Raw genomic sequence first — 21,680 nt, forward strand, 5'->3', positions numbered from 1 at the left:
CGCACAATCCTTTCGGGACGCTTGATGGGAAAAACAACAGCTCTGGTGCAGTTCAATTGGCAGAGGTGAAGGAGGATGCAGCAATTTGGCCCCATTCGAACATGCGCTATCGCGTGGGGGCGAAAATGGCTCCACCGTCGTCTTACTCGCGCGCGTGTCCGAACCAAGGGTAATGCGCATCTCTGTGGGTTTTATCCTTCGCGGCAACGGCTGCCTGCGCCTATTTTAAGGCTGGGACAGGGTTCAAATTGCTGCGAACGTGGGGTTTTCTTTGCCCATAAGCAAGCCGCTTACTTCGTCGTTCGCGGGCTTCGGCTGAAAAGACTGGCACATTTCACGAGAAATCCGGCATGTTGCTTGTTCCAAACATGACTCAAGAGGAATCTCTGATTGGCTCCGCCGTGAAGGAAGAGAAAGGTTGGTGTGCGCCAAAGTACTCTGTTCGCTCGCTGATATTTGATAGTGGCACCAGCAGACACAAGTTCGGCGCCCCCGGACTACTTTAACTGTGTTAAAGATGATGTCACAGACACACAGAAGGCAATTGTGCTGGACCAAAATGACGTTTCCAACGAGAGCAAACAGGCATCGAAAAAAGTTGAAGCAGCATCAGCTCCGCTCGTTTTTGTTGATCCCGTTGGTACAAGATGGACATTTCCGTATGATGCTTGCAAGACATGGGATGTAAGTAGTTCTCCGTTTCGTTGCCGACTTGTCTCTGACTCGAGGTGCATACAGGACATGAAAGCGCTGATCAAGAGGGTATTCGTGGACATCTACATGCATCAGTGGTACATCGACCAGTTCGACGAGGCTACCGGCTGTAACAACACAGTCGCAATCATGAGCCTGGAGCCAGACAAGACGTGTATCCTGGTCGAGTCCTGGGAGCAGATGGTCCGGCCTGGATGGAAGATCACAATCGAATTTCGGGGAAAAGAGGGCATTCTGGACGAGATCCTGACGGATATCCGGAATAAAAAGGCCGAACAAGCAGCAAATGAGGAGGCCGACGAGAAAGAGCCGGAGCCCGTACCAACAGTCGACAGCGACGTATCGTACGCTATCCAGCTCTACCAGCAAGACGGCTCATCTTACCCGGAGTATTTGCGAGCGGTGACATGCGAGAAACCTCCGGGCTATCATTTTCAGGAGGGATCGGGGAAGCAGACGTCAATCATCCACGAAGTTCGGAAACTATTCCTTGGCCAGGCGAAGAGGGACGGGCAATACGAGTACGACGGCCAGCTGAGCAATGGTGACATCTTGGGTCGTTGCGTATTGCACATCTACTCTCCGATACTCCTCAACGCTTTGAAAGCCATCATCCAGTTTCAGAATGCCACAGACGAGCCGGGCGATCAAAAGTTTTCAGTAAGTTCGGAAGAAGTCAGCTCGCTTGACCAAGGTGTCTACGTGTACCCCTTCCGCGACCTTTACCACCACAAGGACAAGCTCGAAGAGTACAAGAATAGTCCAAACGGCTGCAGAGCCCAACATTCGGAGGAGTACACCGAGGAATGTGGGCGTCACATCGATGTTCTCATCAATTACCTCTACGAGCAACAGTCGATACGGTTGCGAGACGCAGAAGCCATGTGGGGCCGCCCCGTTCCCACAACCACTTTCAATTGGCTTTGGCTTTTGTTGAAGCCTGGATCGGTGGTGTATGTCCCAGAGCGAGGAGTCGTGAATGCCTACATCATCGAATCAGTTAGAGGTGGTCCTCGGGGTCAGGGCTCGAATGCTAGGGCACAGCCTTATACTGTGGATATCTGGAACCTGGACTTCAACGGGAAAGTCTTAGGTCGCTCGCAAAAGTCAATACAGCTTCCAGTCTTCGATGGCGAAAGAGAGATAAGGTCACTGCGTCTCTACCCAGCACGATTCCACGAAGACAAGGAGGGTGAAAAGCCTCATCAGCAACGGCTCATAGAGCGTGGAAAGAAGTTCATCGAAGCGGTCAAAGTACCGACATTCCAGGAATACTCGGGACCAAGCCAGTTCCACGGCTCAAGAACATTCAACCACTCGAGAGTCATTGTCGATCAGACATCCCAGCCCTGGGAGGACGAAATAGACCAGGAACAAGCAAATATGCACTGGCCGGGGCCAAGACAAGAGGGAGAGCTAGGTTCGTTGACCAGGATTCCGGCGTGTCAGTGCGCACAATGCGAGTACGAGGCATCCAAAACATCGATATACCACAGCTTGGCGTTTGATGACTATGACGACATCGACCTTCACGCAACCACCACTCTGTCTGACGACCAGTATATGCTATGTTTCTCCCACGTATATGCATATGCTCTACAAGACCGGCTGTGGGGTAAGCTCATTTCTTACCCTTCTGCCATATCAACACTAACGCGATGGCAGATCTGCTCGATGTGGAGGGCCTGAAGGCGCCGAGAATCGACAGGGATGTGATCAACACACTCGTCATGAGGCCGGAATCCAACAAGGCCATGGTCAAGGCGATTTGCGAGACGTACGGCCAAAAGCAAGAGAGAGAGAACCTTTTCTTCGCCGACTTCATCCGTGGCAAGGGAGAGGGCCAGGTCATGCTTCTTCACGGTCCGCCAGGGACAGGAAAGACGCTAACAGCAGGTATGCTGCCGAATCCAACCCCCAGGGTCACTGTGGCTGAAGTGCGATGACAGAATCGATTGCGGAATACACCCAAAGACCGCTTCTCAGCATCACGGCTGCTGATCTTGGCCACGAGCCTGACCTGCTGGAGAAGAACTTGCTTCGCTTCTTTCGCAACGCCACTAAATGGGATGCCATTGTTCTGCTTGACGAAGCGGACGTCTTCCTCGAGAGGCGTTCGGCAAATGATCTTAGAAGGAACAGCATTGTCTCAGGTAATGTTCTCCCCCGTCTTTTGGAAACGGAGGTTAACGTCTGGTAGTCTTCCTACGCGCTTTGGATTACTTCCAAGGAATTCTTTTCCTGACCACCAACCGTGTCGGTTCATTTGATGAAGCCTTCATGTCTCGGATCCACTTGCAGATTGGCTACGCGCCGCTCGACGATTCCGCTCGGCTGCAAGTCTGGAACAACAGCTTCAAGAAGCTGAGCGCAAACCACAAGCAAGGAGGCAAGGAGATCCAGTACTCCTTCAGCGCAAAGGAATACGTCAAATCCTCCAAGACCCTGCACAGTCTCAGATGGAATGGACGAGAGATTCGGAACGGTAAGTACAGCGGGACCAAAACACCGTACGTAACTAAGGATGACCACTAATGCATCGGGGTAGCTTTCCAAACCGCCGTCGCTCTCGCTTCGTTCGAAGCCAAACAAAGCGGCGAGCAGATTCCGACTGTTACGGAAGACCACATTAGTCAAGTGGTGGACATGTCCTCTACCTTCAAGGACTACATGAAGTCGGCATTGCAAGCAAACGATGCTGACATAGCCTACCGTGATCGCTTGCGGAACGACAGGTTCAAGCTTGTTCCTATGTCAGATGGAACCGTTTGATGTGGGCTGGGCAGGTTATCAAGACACCTTCCAAGGCGCAGGGTATACCCTTGTTGCACTATATAGTCACTAAGATGGTCAGATAGAAGATGATGATAGTGTCGCCATGTTCCCTTCCCTTGCTCCTCAAGCCACTCATTCAATGCAATTACTTCATCAACCAATGGTAACTGGAAGCGACCGTTGACCTGAAGGGGGCGGAGGGCCAGCCTGGAAACCAAGAACCTGCGCGTGATCGTCCAAAGTGATGATAAAAACGAAGATGGGGTTTAAGGGAAACAAGTTGGGTAGTTATCATTAGCGAGAATAGAAAAAGTATGAAAGACACGTGAGGGACCTCTCAAAGCTTGGCAGAGAGGCGGTCGAACGTCATCAAGGCAAGTATACATCTGTAGACGGAAAGTTTCATTATGGTTTGCAGCTGTTTTAGGAAGAATTAAATTTTTTCCGTGTGCAAGTATTTCCATATCAGACCGCCCGATGAAAGAAACGGGGCCCATGCGGAGGTTGTCTGTATCACGACTCACGACTCCTTTACCAGTTCAAGCTAGTAAACTGTTTTGATGGTGGTACTTCTTGTTCCGCTTACAATGTAGCGGGCCTCAAAGTGCCGAGCTCGTAGGGAAAGGGTTGTTCGGAACAGTACGCGCCTCGAGTCCCGGAGTTGAGAAAGGGTTGTTCGGGACAGTGCGTGCTTCGAGCGCCGAAGTCGAGCTGATGAAAGGGTTGTTCGGGACAGCGCGTGCCTCGAGCCCAGGAGTGGAGAAAGGATTGTTGGGGACGGTGCGGGCTTCCAGTGCCGAGGTGGAAGTTGAGGTTGAGGTCGGATTGGCAGGGTCGGCGCGTGCTTCGAGTGCCGAGGTCGAAGTCGGGGCCGAGAACGGGTTGTTCGGCACGGTGCGGGCTTCGAGCGCCTGGGGTGTGGAGAACGGGTTGTGCGGAACCGTGCGGGCTTCAAGCGCTTGCGGCGTGGAGAAAGGATTGTGCGGGACGGTGCGAGCTTCGAGTTTCGAGGCCGTGCTGAAAGGGTTGTTGGGGACGACGGGGACCGCCACTGCATTGATGGCGAAAAGAAAGTAGCAGAGGCTCTGGAAAGCGTGCATGTTGAAAGTGGTGGTAAATTAGGAGTTGTTATTGAAAGTGTTCCTTGACGAAAAGAGGTAGCGGGCAATTGTGTTGATGGATGGGACGATTAAGTTTGTCGATGTTGGTGAGTTTTGCAGAAGATTCCTGCCACTTAAGTATTTCTAAGTGCTTCCTCTTTTTAGAGTCTCGTTGCTGAATGATGGCCGCGCAGGGCCGCATTGTCGCCTCAGCTGGCCAATATTTTGAGGACTCCAACATTGATCAACACGAAGGAATAATGGGGGCAGTTATACCTCAGCTGATGTTGTTATGGCGCAATTCGGTATGATGGTAGATCGGCGGTTCTGTCTACAATGGTACACCGATGTTAAAAGTTTACACTATTGCATGCTTCTCATGGAAAGGCGTATCCTCGTCTTAGACCTTGCAGGGCTTAAAACAATGTCAGAATGTCGACTTTCACTACTCGTGCTGGTATGCGAGAAGTCTTTCACTCAACCAAGTCTGTGAAGGAGCAGTGCTTTTGCGACCCACTGCTGTGCGCGGTAGGAAAAAGGAAGAAGTCAGTGCGAGCCCGACTATCCGACTTGTCGGTGTGGGGTTGTGTCTGCCTGCAGCACTGTGCATCGATCGTCGTGCATGCGAACCGTGCAAACGGCCCCATAGAGAGACACAACGAGCCGTGTAAAGAAAGCGATCGACGAGTTCATCGCAGAGGGATGAAACTGGCCCCGGGGCCTTGCATGCGGCACATTAGGAATATCGAAAACGGTAAACGGATGATGTAAGGGCTGGGGCCGGCCGATCCCTTCTCTCGTCGGGCGCTTGCGGCATGTAGAGGGTCAGCAACTTCGGGAAACCCTCATGGCACAAACGAACTTGGTCTTGACCATGACAAGAATTATTGGTATACGGGCAGGGGCGCATACTCAGTCGGGCTTCGCGTTTTCAAAAACGTATCCGAGAGGTTCGTGCTCGCAAAAGATTAAACACTTGGACCTGTCATTGTTGTTAACGTCAACACGGCCAAGACGGAGGACGCGTAGAAGAAGCAACCGATACCAAATATGTTTTCAACGTATCCTTCCTTCTGCAGAAGAAACTAAACCACACGATCTGTCTTGAAAAAGGCCTTAAGGCAGAGATCGTAGGCGTACACTGCTCGAGTCCGACGCGGGCGGAGAAAATGCCATCTGGTGGCCACAACATAAGTGTAGTTGGGCTGGAGACTTCCATGCACAGCTTGCAAAACTCCCTGAAGGAAAAGATGGTCCAGGTGAGAATTGAGAACGTGTTGGTACCGACAACGTCCTTGGACTCCGTAGATTTCCCAGGCAGAGCTTCGTTGTCCTTTTTGATGCAGCACGAGGACCACTTGAGCATTAGCCAAGCTCTGCCCTTTGCTGCTTGACTTTGCTTTTATAAGTCCACCGCCCCAAAGCTTACTCATCAATCATCACAAGCACAGGCGGCCCACCGCCTCTGTTCCTCCGCTTGGTGTAGTTGGTTCATCACGTTCGACTGTAATATCTGTTGCTATCACAAGCTCTTCGGAGCGGCGATTCAATGCGATCGAAAGGTCCCTAGTTCGATTCTGGGAGCGGAGACAACCATCTTTTTTGCTCTTTGAGTCCTAGAGTTGTTGAGAGGGAGAGGTGGAGATGGACCAAGGGGCTCATCGGAAATTTTTTTCGTTGCTTTCCTATTCGGGAAAAGCGCCGGGCGGGAGATCCCGTTGACCCGCCTTTTTGGTTACGAGGGGTCCGGTTGATATTATTAGAATCAAAGGTATTATTAGTGCGTCGGTGCAGTGGCTCGGGATGTTATACGGCAAAGACGAGACTAGGTGGAAAGTGTGATGTTCATTGTTTCTGATCTCTTTTTTATTCTTGCATGGTTCCTCAAGTCGTCCCGACTCATGAAGGCAAGTTCCACAAAAAACTCAACATGCCATTATCCAGCCCCGGAAACTTCTGTATCCCTGAGCCATTCGCTCCAAACGGAGCCATGGACGGATCAAACGGCAGCGCCAGCCAATCGTCCTCGGACGCCGCCACCCCCGCAGCGCCCGGCGTCCCAAGTGCATCCATATCCAGCCCGCCGTCGCCAAACTGCTGACCACCGTACTGCGGCTGTTGCTCCTCGGGCTCCGGAGTCGCCGTTGTCGTCACCGTAGGAGCAGGAGCAGCTGCTGCCTGCCCCGACGGACCACCAGCCGCCGCCCTCTCGGCCGACGGCGGGCGCGACGACCCGGCCAAGCGCGGCGGGCGCGACGAGACGACGAAGCTGCGGCGCAGGCGGGCGACGTGAACCTCGAGCAGGGTGGCGAAGCGCGAGGCGAGGTGCATGTCGTCGAGGGTGCCGGAGCGCAGCGCCTGGATGCCGCGGTCGAGCACGTCGAGCGAGGCGGGCAGCTTGGTGTTCCAGACGCCCAGGCTGAGCCCCTTGATCAGGTAGATGGCCGACGTCGTGATGTGCAGGTAGATGCGCACCGGCGCGAACCGCAGCAGGTTGGCCTCGGCGAGCTTGATGACCTTGCGCAGGATCGAGCAGCTGCCGTCGACGACCTCTTGGATGAAGTGGTAGTCGGTCGAGTCGACCGAGAGCGGGCGGATCGGGTGCGGCGGCGCGTCGTTGGCGGCGGCGGCGCTTGGGTTGGAGGGGTTGAAGTCGTCGGCTTCGTCGAGGGTGCGCTCGACGACGGCTTGCATGCCGAGGGAGTTGATGAAGATGCGGACGAATTGGTATTCGATGGCGAGCATGTCTTGGAGTACGTCCCCAAGCCCTGTCATCATTAGCAAGAGCCGTTGGTTCGATGTGAGGACGACTTACTTTGTGAATCAAGATATCTGCCATGCCATCGGGACAAGAGGGGCTGGAAGTGCTCCAGCAATCCGATGTACCGCCCGCTCCGAAGTAGTTGCTTTGTAAAAGAAGCAGACGGGAAGAGCATATCTGAAGCGGACTTGACAAGCTTCGTGAGCTCAATCCATGCAGATACAAACGCCTCCGAGTGGTTTGCTCCAGGGAAAACTTCTCCGGCAAATGATCTCCCAAGGACTGTGTGGCTCAAACTTTGCGGGATCATCGAAGTGCAGCCAATTCGGGAAGCGAGCTGTTCAACGAAGACATACAGCAGCTTCCTCGCTCGGGAATAGCGCGCAGCTTTTCTCTTCGCTTCCAGCCGCTCCTCGTGGTGTGCTGCTCTCTTCGTACTCTCCTCTTGTTCGAATATGCCAAGTTCATGGGCAAGAGACAAGCCGCACCCAAGAAGCATCCAGCTCATACGGTCCGATCGACGTGCCGGCTCAATCACATCCTCAAGCCATCGATTCGATGCAGTTGGTATCCCTTCTGAGCTCGTTGGCTCCTCGTCCGCATTCGGGTCGATGGCAACGAGTCCCGCATCCCATCCATCCGAAGCGGGCGGGAAGTGAAGAGCACGTGGGTGCCACTCCGAAAGAAGAAGAAGCCCTTCGATCGATCCTACCGTCCGCGTCTTGGCTGTCGAGCTCTTTTCTTGGCCAAGCATGATGCGTAGGATAAGGTGTTGGCAATGCTCCCAGAGGCGATGGTGAATGAAGTATCCCCGAGACGCGCCCCCGACGCCCGGCAGCACATGGTAGCGTGAAGACAGCGCCAAGATGGTGCAGCAAAGGAACGGTTCTTTCGTGACAAGCTCGTAATGCTTCGAGTGATCCGCGTAGTATTCCGTAAGGATCGGCGATAGCGGCGACAGGTTCTGGAAGAACCTGCAGAAGCAGTCAGCTCGCACACCAAAGGCCACCATCATGAGGCCAACTTACAAGTCGACATAAGTCACCGCCTCCCTCGCCGTGAACCAGCCCATCCGCACGAACCGGCAGCACTTCCACAGATCCAACACATCCTCCGACGCCGCCGACAGCTGGACCGCATTCGGCACCAACAGCCCCGAACTGATGGACATGCTCGAGCCGGGCGTCGCATACGTGATGGGCTCGCCGTCTCCCACCGCCGCGCCGTCCAACGAATATGCCCCCTCCCTACCCGACGACGCCACCGCGCCCTCCCTCGTCGCGGCCTCGAACAGCAAGTTCAACGCATCGTTCCCACTCGCCACGACCGTCCGGATCATCGAGTCCGCCAACCCCTCATCGCCTTGTTGCTGTTGCTGCTGCTGCACCGCTCCCGACTGCTGCTGCTGCTGCTGCTGCTGCCGCACCAACCTCGGTGGCGGCGGCGGCGGCGAACAATTCCCTCTCCTCCCACCACCACCACCACCACCACCACCACCACCACCAGCCCTCCTCTCCTCCCCCTCCTCCTCCCCCTCCACTCCATCAACATCACCCTCACCACCACCACCCCGCCCCTCATCGTCCTCCTCCCCCCCACCCCGACCCCTCTTCCCCGTCCCCTTCTCCCGCCTCCTCCGCTTATCCTCCTCCTCCATCAACCGCTGCTTCTTCCACCCGCGCTCCTCGGTGAAGACGCACTCGCGCAGCGCGCGCTTGCAGCGCATGCACGGCGGGCCCGGCACGCCGCCGGCCGGAGGCACCGCGACTTCGCACCGCGCCTTGCGCTTGCGGCAGGGGACGCAGGCTTTGTAGGCGCGTTGGAATTCGCGGGTGGTGGGACCGGATTGGTTGGGGGGATTGGAGGGGTTTGCTAAGGAGGAGGAGGGGGAGGAGGTGGAAGGGTTGGGGTTGGGGTTGGGGTTCGTGGTGGTGGTGGTGGGGGCATTGTTTGTTGTGGGGAGGGATGATGATGATGATGAGTGGTGGGGTCGTTTGCCGTTTGCGTTTATGGCGGTTGTGGTGGTGGAGGAATTGGGGTTTGGATTTGGTTGTGATGATGATGACGACGATGGCTCGTTGAGGATGTTGTGGTGTGCGGTGGTGTTGCCGGCGGTATTGCTAGTCGCGACGTCGTTGCCTGCGGATGCTCCGCCGCTGTAGTACGGATGTTCGTTGGCCATTTTCCTCCCTATGCTCGTCCAAAGCGGAAGACGAGATGGGGGAACGGACAGCGGAGGGTGTTGAAGGAAATTCAAGGAGCGCGCGGGCGGGCAGAGCGGGGCGGAATGACGGCTATTGACGGATAACCGACGCCGCGCATCAATTCCGCCCTGGTCGCTGCGAGACGAGTACATAGTACCTCCTTTGTCTCGGAGAGATTCAGCATCATCCTCGGTGCGTTCAGTGTCGCAAGCAAAACATAATTTTCCCTTTCCTCGAAGATGAACATCATGTTGTTTTACACCTCGAAGGAGTCGTACCAACGCCCAGCGCTACAGTCCGTACCAACCAAAAACGTACATATCTCCCAAGTCCCGAAGCCTCTCATTTGCCCATCATTAACAAAATATCTAAACACCAAACAATTACAAGCCGCTCAGGTAAGATACCTAAAATCGCGACTCCGATCCCCACCCGTCGTCACGTCGACCCTTACATCCTCCGCCACCGTCCCGTACAAGCGATCCTTCTCCGCATTCTCCCGCTCGAGCTTGACATGCAAGCCCAGCGCCAGCACCACAATCAGGCCCGAAAACGCCGCGCCAATCGCACACCCCTTGACGTAAAACGGGCCGTCGCTCTCGGGGAAGACGACGCTACTCAAGAAACTCGAGCACTGGCCGAGGACGGCCAGCACCGCCAATCCCGCGCCGCGCTTCGAGTCGCCGCCCTGGTTGTTCAGCAGCCACGTGATGTTGATGCAGAGCGCGGGGAACGCGCCGCACGCTGCGAGCCAGATGCCGGCGTAGCGCGCCTGCTCGTCGTCGCGGACCAGCGCGAGGACGAGGTAGCCCGCGGTGCCGAGGGCGCCAAAGGCGGCGACGATGAAGCCGCGGCGGCCGTGGCGGTCCGAGACGTACGCGGCTGCGACGCAGCATAGGAAGGCGGCGAAGTAGGCGGGCGCGGTGAGGCCCTGCGCGTTGGCGGATGAATAGCCCATGTCGCGCACGATGGTGGGCAGGAAGTTGGACAGCCCCGCGAACGAGTAGTTGCAGCAGAAGTGGATGAGCGTGTGCACGTACGGCTGGTAGTCGGTGAGCCCCGCGAGGACTTGCGACCACTCCAGCTTGCTCTTGGCCGTGCGGTCGACCGTGTTGAGCCGCTCGATGGCGTGCGTCTGCTCGTCTTCGGTGAGGAAGTGCGCGCTGCCCGGGCTGTCCGGGAGGAAGAAGAAGACGACGAGGGCGAAGCAGACGGTTGGTGCGCCCTCTGAGGTCGGGGGTCAGCGGCTTTTGGTGGTTGATTGGATGTCGCTTACCTATTATCAGGAGCAGTCTCCACGGCTCGATGGAGTTCTTGATGTGCGTGATTCCATAGGCCAGCGACGAGGCGAAGGTGTTGGCCAGTGGCGACATTCCAAGGAGTAGCGATACGCGCAATCCAAGTTCGCGACGCTGATAGAAGAGCGACAAGAAGTAGGGGGCGCCGGAGCCGAAGGCGGCTTCGAAAATACCCAGGAGGCAGCGGCACGCAATTATGCCGGCCATGTTCTGGGTCGCGCCAGTACACATCGCTGCAATTCCCCAGCTGACAGGGTGGTCAGTAAGCCAGCTCCAGGGAAAATACGTTTTTGGCGAGAACCTACCAAGCACATAGACAAGCCACGAAAATGTGGGCCGGCAGAATCTTCCACAGCACTGTTGTCCATTCCATAATCACGTAGCAGATGTAGAAGGCGTTGAGGACCCAACTCCTGGGATGTGTTAGGTATCGAAACTTGCACGAAGATGGCTCCATGGTCAAGTGAACTTCCCATCGAGACCTACCATTGTATGTCGTCAAGCCCCAGATCCTTGTCTGCACCCGCTGTCTTCGCATTGCCAATGTTGCCGCGATCCAAGTATGACAGTACATAGAGGATACAGACGATAGGTAGGACGCGCCTGTCGAACTTTGGGGAGTCAGTTGGATGGTTGCGATCGCGAGTCGTAGAGACTCACCTTTGTCCGAATATATGCTTGCTGCGTCTCCGTCACTTCAACGCGCTGCGTCGACACCTCAGACGATTTCTCAATATCTTTCTCGAAAGGCATGACGTCGGCTGCGTTCACCTGGTTCTCAGCATCAACCATGACTCGCTTTCGGACACCGAAGACAATCAGTAGATGTGAGCCAGGGTGGCAGAGTGTTGAAGTTATGAAGATTTGTGCGGTCGAGAAACCAGCCCGATAGTTCAATGATTCATCGCACCTCCTTCGTGAGAACCTGAGCCTATATATCAATATCATTCATGGTGTACGTTATCCACCCTCGGCCAGGAAAGCAAGGTGCTGATTTATCCGCGCTGGAGAGCAGATATCCGGCACCGTGGGCACTTCGAGACGCCCAAGCTGTCGCGGGAAGTGTAAATCAGCCACAGATCTGTCTGAGGGACGTAGATCCGGAATATCTACTCCTCAAGAGCGAATGATCTGTGTATCTGATGCCGAAAGTGCGGGGAACGCGGGGCCCCGCGTGCGCCCTGTGACGAATTAGGTCAGAACCATGCACGGACCCCATCCAGAGATATCCGTTGAGATCCGTGGCTACCTTGGGTATCCGCGAAAATGTACCCTTGCCCCACCATTGATTGTAAGAAAGGGAAAAAGAGAGGAGATGCCATTGGGAGGTGGAGGAATATAAGAGTGAGGAAGGAGCATCAGCCGGAGAGAGAATGGAACAAGCACTCCCAACCCGTCTTTCTTCGTACCCGATCCTGCAGAGCTCTACACCATGTCCAAGTCGATCGTCAACACCGTGCCTTACCCTTTCAAGTTCGACGAGCCTATCGTTACCAAGCCGGGAAAGAATGGACAGACGCAGGATGTCTCCATTACACTGAAGAATGTGCGTGGGAAGATCCCATCTCTCCAGGCCTCACGTCTTCGCACGATGATGCTCGAGGCGCACAGAGACCCTTCGAAGATCCTTGCCCATTGCTGTTCGTACGATGGCCTCTCCTCGAGACTGTGCGAGGAAGCAGGGTTCCCATTGATCTTCCTCGCTGGGTACGCCGTGGCCAGCGCGTACGGTCTCCCGGATACCGGATACATTGCGCTGCAAGAAGTGTGCGACAAGATACAGGAGGCGGTGCGTCAGACGTCAGTTCCCGTCATGGCGGATGGCGATACCGGATATGGAAGTCCGATGAACGTCAAGAGGACTGTCGAATCATTCGCCGAAGCCGGGGCGGCAGGGATCATGATCGAAGACCAGACTTGGCCGAAACGTGAGCAATATTCCCGGGCAGTGTTTCAACCCTTGCTGACTAGTGGAAGGTTGTGGTCACACAAAAGGAAAGTCGGTTGTGTCAAGGGGAGAAGCATACGCTCGAATCCAAGCTGCCTGCGATGCGAGAGACGAGGGCAAAGACATTTTTGTTCTTGCCAGGACAGACTCATTGATCCTCGGCTGGGAAGAAGCCATGGCACGTGCGAAGGAGTTCAAGCGGATTGGCGTCGATGCCGTCTTCGTCGAGGCGTTGCCAGACCGTGAGTCGATGACGAAGTGCGTCAAGGAGCTTGACATTCCTACGTTTGCCAACAGTGAGTCCCAAAGTTAAGCACTTGCACAACATGGTAGCTGACTAGTGGTAGTCATCGAGGGCGGCAAGACGGAGAACCTGTCGGCCAAAGATCTGGCTGCCCTGGGATTCTGCGCAGTGGCATATCCCTGGACGCTTGTGGCAGCGAAACTGAAGAGCATTCGCGAGACACTCGAGGCGTTGAAGAAATCAATGACAGAAGGCGCGCCTCCAATGATTCTTTCGTACTCGGAGGTCTGCGAGGGAGTCGGGTTCAACAAGTACTGGGTAAGTTGTTTGCCCAAATGTACAGAGCGAACATGATTGGCTGACGTTGGCGCAGGACCTCGAAGACAAGTACAAGTTCGATAAGCAGAACGGGGTGTGAATGCGTGAAGGAGAGGGCGCAACTAGAGGCTAGTCAGCAGGCAGGACTGAAGACATGATTGTTTGTTCCGTAAAAGCATTGGCTGTTGAGTGAATCAGGAAGTGAAGTGAGAAAGCAGGCAAGGGGATTGTTGAGGAACGGGAAGCGGCTATCAGCGGAAGCAAGGACTGACGCAATTGCGCGACTGACTCGCGCCGCGGACCGCCGACATCGCGTGTCAGTGTCAGCGCCTCAGGAACGCTTTCCCCAGCATCCGCAATCATGCCACCACCACGCGAGCCTGCCGCCGCCGAGACCCCTCCATCCCCGGAGCTCCTCGCCCACCTCCAGTCGGTGCTCCAAGACCTCTCCCAAAACCCATACCCCTACGTCGAGAACCCGCCCAACTGCAAGAAGCGCGCCTCGGTCGCCCTCATCGTCCGCATCCAGCCGCGCTACTCGCACTGGCCGGACAAGCAGAGCGCAGCCCAATGCGCCGACGAGCCGGTCGAGAGCAGGCTGAACGCCTTCTTCGCGCAGGACTGGGTGCAGCATGGCGACCCGGAAGTGCTGTTCATCAAGCGTGCGCACCGTCCCGGCGATCGCTGGACCAGTCACGTCGCCCTGCCCGGCGGCCGCAGAGATCCTGAGGATGCCGACGACCGCGCCGCCGCCGTGCGGGAGACCGAGGAGGAGGTCGGCATCGAGCTGACCGACGCCAATTCCATTCCCGTCGGCAACCTGCCCGAGCGCGTCGTCACCACGTCGTGGGGGAAAGTGCCGTAAGCCCGCCGCCGCTCCGAAAGCGTTGACAGGACACTGACACGAGGAGCAGCCTCATGGTCCTCTGCCCGTACATCTACCTCCTCACCGACCCCGAGCCCCCAGCCCTCCGCCTGCAGCCCGCCGAGGTCGGCTCCACGCATTGGGTGTCCATCCGCGCCCTGCTCTCGCCCTCGCAACGCACATACTGGCACGAAGACGTGTCGAACCGGCTCGCGAAGCAAGAGTTCGGCATCAAGCGCTGGTTCCTGCGCGCCATGCTGGGCAAGATGATCTTCGCCGCCATCCGGCTGATCCCCTCGCAGAGCGAGCACTGCAGCACCATCCCGGGCTTCGTCCCAGAAGACGACGACAGCAGCAACGGTCGATCCGCCGTCTCCCAGCTGGCCAACTGGTGGTACGGCCGCGTGCAGCCGGCCGCCAGCACCGACTCGCCGCTGCTGCTGTGGGGGCTGACGCTCGGCATCGTCGCCGACTTCCTCGACCTGATGCCGCCCTACAACGCCGTGCGCCTGTGGACGTACCCCACCTTCACCCCGCCCGACGTGCGCCTGCTGCTGTGGGCCACGTCGTACGCCTTCCGCAAGCGCAAGGCCCGGGTGTTGGCCGAGCACCACGACAGCGTCCGCGGCCCCATCACCGTCGAGGAGGGGCTGGACAGCGTCGAGGCGCGGTCCAACGGCCCGCCCGAATCGGGCATCAGCGGCTTGGGCGTGGAGCGGTACTACAGCAGGCTCGGGCAGAAGAACCCCGCGACGCGGTCTTCGGCCGTGGGCATCCTGCTCGAGGGCTACTACGACATCGTGAGGAAGACGGTGGCGTTATCCCTCGTCACCAGGGTCTCGGTGTTTGCGGCGGTGGTGGCTACGTTGATTGTCAAGTATAGACGACTGAGATGAGATATGCCTGTCTAGAATTCTTTCTTCTTCTTTTCTGTGGGGGGATTTCGGCCTAATTTTTTCGATTGAAAACGTTGGATGAGTACGGCATTAGATGCGTTTATGAATATATACTTAGTCAATATCCGAATGATTCACTTCCCTCAGTTCTAATAACAACCAAGCAGTACTTTTCGACCAGTCAGTTTAACTTCCGTGTCATCTCCGAACGTAGTGCGTCCGTCCGGGGAAAGTAAACAACCCACCGCCACGGCCAAGACTAGCACAACAACTACGCTCGCTGCCACGTACCCAGACCTCCCCCATCCTCCGCTCACGCTCTCATCTGCGGTACACTAGAAGCGTATGCGGCCCGGCACTCCTTCCCACGAAGGTTTAAAACGCCTCCCACGCCGCCACAACGCCATCCTCAAACCGCCGGCGCCCTTGCCCCAGTCCGACGTCCAACGGGCGGTCGGTCTAGCGCGGTTGTCGAACGCCATGTGTATCATGTCCACCTTCGAACGACGTGGCTAATAGTGGCGTCAGCAAGAATGTGGGGGTTTCAACACAGCCGTCTTAAACGGAGAAAGCGTCCGCGAGGAACGAGGTTGTGCAGAAAAATGTAGCCTCAGCAGTATACGTTAGATGCAGACGATTCGATTGAATTAGTACAGATGTTTTGATTAGGTCCCGCTCTCCCGACATTGCCGTAGGCGACGTCTGCTATATATATATATCACAAACTGTACAATCTCTCGCCCCCCTTTCTCTCCCTTCCTCCCCTTTCTCGGTCGAGCCATGTTCTCCTGTCAGAATCCCGAACTGACCGTCGAGTCCCATCCTGCTGTGCCCCTTTCCAGTATGCATCCCGCAATGAAAGAAGAATTAAGAGAAACAGAGAAATTACCTATAGGCGAGAAATGCCGAAATACTATGCAATCTTGATCTATCGCTGCCCAACGGGAAAAAAGAAAAGAGGATAAATAGGAAAAGAAACAAGAACCCCCAGAACCCCACATTTCGCTTTTTCATATTTTCCTTCGTTCAAATCATAAACCGCTGTCGTGAGAATAGAGGAGATGACAAGGGAACAAAAAAGAAAAAGACCAATCGCAACACAAACGAGAAGGAAGAAAACACCACCACCAGGTCCCGCTCCGATTCCCCCTTTTTTCCAAAAGTTTCCCCCGCTTCCAGAGGACGAAAACAAGAGGGAAAAAAACAAAAGGAAAAAAGAAAGACCCCCGAAACAAAAAAAGGAACTGGAGAGGTATCAAGGAAACAAAAACCCCGAAAATGCTCAACACTCCCGCCTTCGCGATGCAGAAAAGAAAGGGGAAAAAAAAAACCCAAATGTCAATCTCCCACCACCTCTTTCACTCAAACCGTCAACGTCACCGCCACGACGACGACCACGACGACGATAATCGCCAGGCCCACGACGCTCATCCGCCTGTTCAGCCTGCGCCACCACACGGCGCGCACACGCTCCCTCTCCATCAACACGCCCATCTGCGCCGCCTCCATCTGCGCCTCGACATCCACCACGCCGCCGCTGCCGTCCTCCGCCTCCACGTCGCCGCCGCCGCCACCTCTGTCCCGTCGGCTGCTGCTGTTGCCACCACGCCCGCGGCGCTGGCTCCTCCGCGCCGCCTCCGCAGCTTCTGAGCCGCCACCCTCGCCCTTCTCCCTTTGCCCCTCGCCACCACCACCGGCATGCTGACCGAACTCCGCCGTGTTGAAACCCCGCCCCCTCTTCTTTTCCGGCACGGGCAACAGCGCCGCCAGCATCCACGCGAATGGGACGAGGAAACCGAGGCAGAATAGCCACATCTGGCGGTCCGCGGCCGGCCGGTTCGGGTTGTCCGTGCGGTCGTTTCCGTCGCCGCAGACCCAGCTGCTCGGACGCAGGTACCGGAACGACTTGGTGCTGCTGGCGTAATAGGCGCTGCTCTGGTCGCGGCGGAGGCGGGGCGTCTCGTGGCTCTCGGGGCCGGACGGGCCGAAGTAGCGGAGCGGCGCGTTGTTGTTGTTGGTGCGGGTGGTGCCCATGGTCGAGGCGGCCCACTGCCACATGCGCGAGGGGAAGCGGCGCTGGGTGCCGTACATGGAGTCGTCGGCGGCGGTGGGAACGTCCGAAATGTTGCGTAGTTGGGGCTGGTATTGCTGGCGCGATGGCAGACCGCCGGTCGTGTTGCTGTGCGCGGTGCTGGGGTGGTGCGACTCGATACCGGCCGAGTAGTTGTCGAAATCCGAGTCGTCCGAGTCCGAATTGTTGGAAGAGGAAGACACCGACGACTCATCGCTGGTCGCTTCCGCGGGAAGGTTCGGCGAGGGAGTCCAGTTCTCGCTGTAGATGGTGCTGTGGGGCCGGTTGCGTGGACGCTGGATGCTCGCGATGCTGAACTGGGAGGACGCCGGGCTGTCTGTGGGCGCCGTGTTAGTCGGCCGCGAGCTGCTACCCGTACGGCTGCCGTAGCGGTGGTTTTGCTTTTCGCTGACGTTGCTACCGCTACCGCTGGTGTTTGCCTGGCGCAGAGAGCTTTGGGATGGCTTGGACCGCGTGGAGGGACGCGAAGACGAGCCGATCACGCTCGGGTCTCCGGTGGAATAGAACGACCTGATATCGTGAGTAAGAGTATTTAATCCAGGTGGAGATATCCGCAGCTTACCTAGCCCATGCAGGCAGTCCTTTGGCAGCGTAGAGGACGGTTGCGGCGCTACTCGACCTGCTTGCTTTTGTAGTCGGCCGCGAGTTGGCTCCCGAATTACCACCATTATCGCTATCACGGCCCATCATGAGGTTGAAGAAACTTGTGGAGTCCATGGATTGCCATGGGTTCCTGAGCGGAGGAATGTCCGCCCTGGCGGCGGCTGCAGCAGAAGACTCCTCGCCTCTATCCTGAGTCTGCGGTCTCGATGACGGCGAGCTACCTTCGATATGCATTGTCGGGAGAGAGACAAGAGATGGGTTGGCAGTGGCACGAGAGCTAAACTCGGTAGGAGGAACGCTGTGAGAGGACGAAGGAATTGTTGGGAGAGCCTGAATCGGTTCCGGCTGGGTTGAAGTAGAAGGGAGCCGTGCAGTCCAATTTTGGCGCTGATTTGGCCGCGCAGCCCTCTTCGGCATGCAGAGGGCTGCGGGCTCGCTTTCCTCGGTGGTGGCGGTTGACATTCCAGATACGCTGCGGACTTCCTGGTAGTGGTTGTCGGGATTCGAAGTACGGCGATATGTTTTGGTTGTAGCTGAGTTCCAAGACGGAGTGAATCTCGTAGGAGGGGTAAGGTCGGCCAGGAGCTCATCGCTAGAGCCAAAATTAGAGACTTTCCCTGAATACGCATCGCTCGCGGACACCGGGCGTAATGCACAATCATTGTCCAGGTAAGGCGTCAGAGGGTTACCGATAGTTGAAACAGGCCGTTTGTCTTTAGAAACACCGGGAGGGCGGGGGCCGTACAGAGGCGCGGGCGTGGTCGAGATGCCAAAAGGAGAAGGGGTCCGTGGGTTGGTTGAGGTGGGCCGGGTCGAAGATGACCTGGGAGCGTGTAATGTCCAATTGCTGCCCGTGGACTTCCGGCCTTCATGATGGCGCGTCGATAATGTCTCTGAAGATGCTGATGAGCGCACCGATGTGGCCGATGGGTACTCCTCCGAGGGCTGGATGGACCGGACGGTGGACTGCATCATGGAATTGCGCGAATTGACGGAGCCATAGAGATCGCTGGACAGCCTTGAAATGGAAATGGGATAGGGAAGCGAATCCTCATCCTCGGTGGATTCCGCGCTCGTGTCGATGGAATTCCTCTCGCTTTCCGCCGGCGATCGCTCCACCACAAGGTCTTTGAAGAATTCCGGGGCGTCGGCCGTGCCGACAGACAGCTCGCGGAATTGGTCGTCTTCCTCCTCTTCGGCGGGGCTGTCTTCTTCCTCGGCGGAGCTGTCGTCTTCCGTCGCGGGGTCGTCGTCTTGCTCGGAGGCGGCGTCGTCATAGGTAATGAAAAAGCTCGGGGTCGCAGCGGGACTTGGCAGCAATACTTGCGAGGGATGTAAAGGGAAGGGAGACTTAAAATAGGTCCCCGACGGCGTGCCTCGCTCCGGTCTTTCCACAGCCGAATGCTGCTCCCTCTGCTGTGCGCTCTGTGCAGCTTCCTCCATTTCCGTCACAGCCAAGGGGGAAATATGCTGCTCGCAGCGCTCAGGAGACGGCGACCGCCCATTGCGCTCGGAAGGCGACAGCTCTCTTAACGGCCGCCTCTTTGGCGAGAAAGGCGAGCTGCTACGGCCACGCGAGTCCCTGGATTTCCTCTTCCAGCGGTTCTCCTGACTATGTGGGGTCTGGGGGACGTCAGACCGGGAGCGCTGGTGCCGCTTTGGCGAGTCATTATTCTCGCTCGAGCGCTTGGTCGGGTGGGTCCGCGCTTTTGCGAGTTTCTTGCGACTGGGAGCCATTCGGAGAGTGATGTGATGGCAGGCGGTACAGTGATGTCAATGTCAGATCCGTCGCGCGCATCGAGCCGTGGGCGCCGGATCAGGGACAAGGGGGTATCACCACGCAACAGAAATCAGGTTAGTGGTCGACGGGCTGACCGACGGCAGGTGGAGGTGGCAAGCAGGCCAAGTGGGACAGAGTCCGGCAGGACTCGAAGACACTATATGCAAGTAAGTAGCGATGCGTGCGCAGGGAAGATGGCGCAAAGGCATGATTGACGGCACGAGCGCTTCCGCTCTCCACCAGTACAACGTGTTCGGGGCCCGACGACTCATGGGCTTGGCGGGATGCCGTCAGCGCGCGGGAACGGCGTCGCTGCAGGTACGGGAAAGCTAGCCCAACGGTGCCGGCCAGGCTGGACGCAGGGCGCCGTGGTCCTGCTCATATGGGCGGCCAGGGCAGCCATGGCGACGCGTCGTCCGGCTGCGAGTCGGGCGATGCGTGCGCAGTGCTGGTGGTTGCAGGGCGATTGGCGCTGCAGGCGCTGGAGCTGGTGGCTGCGCTGCTGCGCGAGCGCGAGGGACAGGCCGGCATGGGCGGGCACGGGCTGCTGGAGAGAGGCGGCGTGGCCCGGGCGCCGACGGTGGTGTCGTGGATGCGGCCTCGAATTTCCGTCAGGCCCCCGTGCTCCGCGTCAGGCGCTCGCTGCCAGGCGCTCGCTTGCGGCAGGGCCTGGCCGCCGATCGCAGCGATCCAGCTGGGCCCTTAACCACACCTCCCGCCTTCACCACCGCCCAGCCCTGGGTGCGCTGCTGCTCCCTGCCGCAGCAAAAGCCCCAAAGCCCGCGCGCCGCCGATCGGTGCCCTGCATCCTCACCGACATCTCCACCAGCGCTGCTGTCTGGATCCGCCGGGAAGGTCCCGTCTCCATCCTGCACGAGCCATGTATTGCTGGCACTGTGGCCCCGGCTCCCAGCCTTGCGAACTGCCAGGCGCCCGTCTCATTTCGTGAGCAATTCCGCGAGCGAGCCGCACGCTCGCTCGAGCCTCGCCTCAATCCAGATCTGGTTCGCCCGCACTGCGCGTGCACCCGCGCGAGAGCCTGGCGATCCAAGCAGGTCGGCGGTGAAGGCCCGATACTTTCGGCCTGCGGACCACCCGGTGGCGGCGCTCATCACGACGAGCCCTCCACTTTCCTCCTGCCCGATGTCGTGGGCTGCGTGGGCCTCGCGCCTCACCTGTACCTCGAGCAGAGGCCCAAGGCTGCCGGTGCACTTGGGCCCTGCTCGCCGACGCAACACCTGCAGCGGTTGCAACGATCCACTTGCCGACCGTTCTGCCACTCGCCACGGCCATGTCCTCCACAGTCCGTCCGGCTCCTCGACCTGCACGCCATGGTCACCATTCAGGCTTGCCGATCGCTGCCCGGCTGGAGAAGGTCTTTTCCACTATTGCTTACGGGAATAGCGCACGTACTGTGTGCGTGCGCGCCTGGCGGTCCACGGCGTATTCCTCCGTCGTGCCTCCGCTGGGGAATGCCTGTCAGCTGCCAAAAAGAGATCACGCTGGCTCTTCCCCGAACGGTTAAGCTTTTCCTTCTCGTTTTTCTCGAACTTTGCTGCTACGCCTAGCCGATGCACTAACACGATCCGAAAGGAGTTTCACGGCTCGTGCCAGCTTGCGACTCCGGGGGCCGGCATATGTACCATGAACATCTGGGTTGAAATCTCCGAGTGAACGGCTCAGCCCTACGATTCGCATGTAAAACAATGCTGCGGGTGCCTGGCGAGTCACTGATGTCATGAAAGCGGAGATGCTGCCGGGGGCCGGGCACCGTTGGGCTCACGACCCCGTTGTTTGTGGTGTTGGTGTTTTAGGTTTGATCTCTGGTTCCGTTTCCCCCGGCAACCGTGTTTCCAGCAATCTGGCCAGACGATTTGACTTATCCGTCCCGAGTCAGTTCCGCCCAAAGTGCGGGCACTCAGCCGGCTTGTGTGAAGCACTGGCTGAAAATCTGCCGTCAGCCCACAGAATGCTGTTTCTTGCAGCTGCCTGGGTTTTCCCACGATGCTCAGACGATCGGTATGCAGGGTCCTACCGATCGGCTGGCCCGCGTCAGCCGCGTGTGGCGTACGACAGCCTTCA

General features: G+C 57.4%; 5 protein-coding genes and 1 non-coding gene across 6 annotated transcripts; 4 read left to right on the forward strand and 2 right to left on the reverse strand.

The window, feature by feature from the left end:
- Positions 1 to 368: 368 nt before the first annotated feature.
- SLS55_006156 (uncharacterized protein) lies at positions 369 to 3,486 on the forward strand (the record flags this gene model as incomplete). The annotated part of the gene is made up of 7 exons (XM_066777592.1): positions 369 to 417; positions 518 to 684; positions 739 to 2,329; positions 2,380 to 2,610; positions 2,664 to 2,867; positions 2,915 to 3,199; positions 3,263 to 3,486. The coding sequence occupies 7 exons, from the start codon at positions 369 to 371 to the stop codon at positions 3,484 to 3,486; spliced, it is 2,751 nt and encodes a 916-aa protein (XP_066631687.1).
- A 2,574-nt stretch (positions 3,487 to 6,060) lies between these two features.
- Positions 6,061 to 6,179, forward strand: SLS55_006157. Its single transcript has one exon. It is a non-coding gene; the product is annotated as a tRNA-Tyr (tRNA).
- A 309-nt stretch (positions 6,180 to 6,488) lies between these two features.
- On the reverse strand, positions 6,489 to 11,644 carry SLS55_006158 (uncharacterized protein; the record flags this gene model as incomplete). Its single annotated transcript, XM_066777593.1, has 8 exons — positions 6,489 to 7,357; positions 7,405 to 8,324; positions 8,379 to 9,222; positions 9,987 to 10,781; positions 10,831 to 11,099; positions 11,158 to 11,265; positions 11,339 to 11,463; positions 11,513 to 11,644. 8 exons carry the CDS (start codon positions 11,642 to 11,644, stop codon positions 6,489 to 6,491), a joined length of 4,062 nt encoding a protein of 1,353 aa, XP_066631688.1.
- A 640-nt stretch (positions 11,645 to 12,284) lies between these two features.
- On the forward strand, positions 12,285 to 13,462 carry SLS55_006159 (uncharacterized protein; the record flags this gene model as incomplete). Its single annotated transcript, XM_066777594.1, has 4 exons — positions 12,285 to 12,780; positions 12,911 to 13,096; positions 13,148 to 13,362; positions 13,418 to 13,462. 4 exons carry the CDS (start codon positions 12,285 to 12,287, stop codon positions 13,460 to 13,462), a joined length of 942 nt encoding a protein of 313 aa, XP_066631689.1.
- Positions 13,463 to 13,723: 261 nt separating this feature from the next.
- On the forward strand, positions 13,724 to 15,123 carry SLS55_006160 (uncharacterized protein; the record flags this gene model as incomplete). The annotated part of the gene is made up of 2 exons (XM_066777595.1): positions 13,724 to 14,223; positions 14,277 to 15,123. 2 exons carry the CDS (start codon positions 13,724 to 13,726, stop codon positions 15,121 to 15,123), a joined length of 1,347 nt encoding a protein of 448 aa, XP_066631690.1.
- Positions 15,124 to 16,485: 1,362 nt separating this feature from the next.
- SLS55_006161 (uncharacterized protein) lies at positions 16,486 to 17,932 on the reverse strand (the record flags this gene model as incomplete). The annotated part of the gene is made up of 2 exons (XM_066777596.1): positions 16,486 to 17,725; positions 17,778 to 17,932. 2 exons carry the CDS (start codon positions 17,930 to 17,932, stop codon positions 16,486 to 16,488), a joined length of 1,395 nt encoding a protein of 464 aa, XP_066631691.1.
- Positions 17,933 to 21,680: the final 3,748 nt, after the last annotated feature.

This window comes from Diplodia seriata (genome assembly GCF_021436955.1).
Source record: "Diplodia seriata strain FDS-637 chromosome Unknown scaffold_6, whole genome shotgun sequence".
NCBI lineage: Eukaryota > Fungi > Ascomycota > Dothideomycetes > Botryosphaeriales > Botryosphaeriaceae > Diplodia > Diplodia seriata.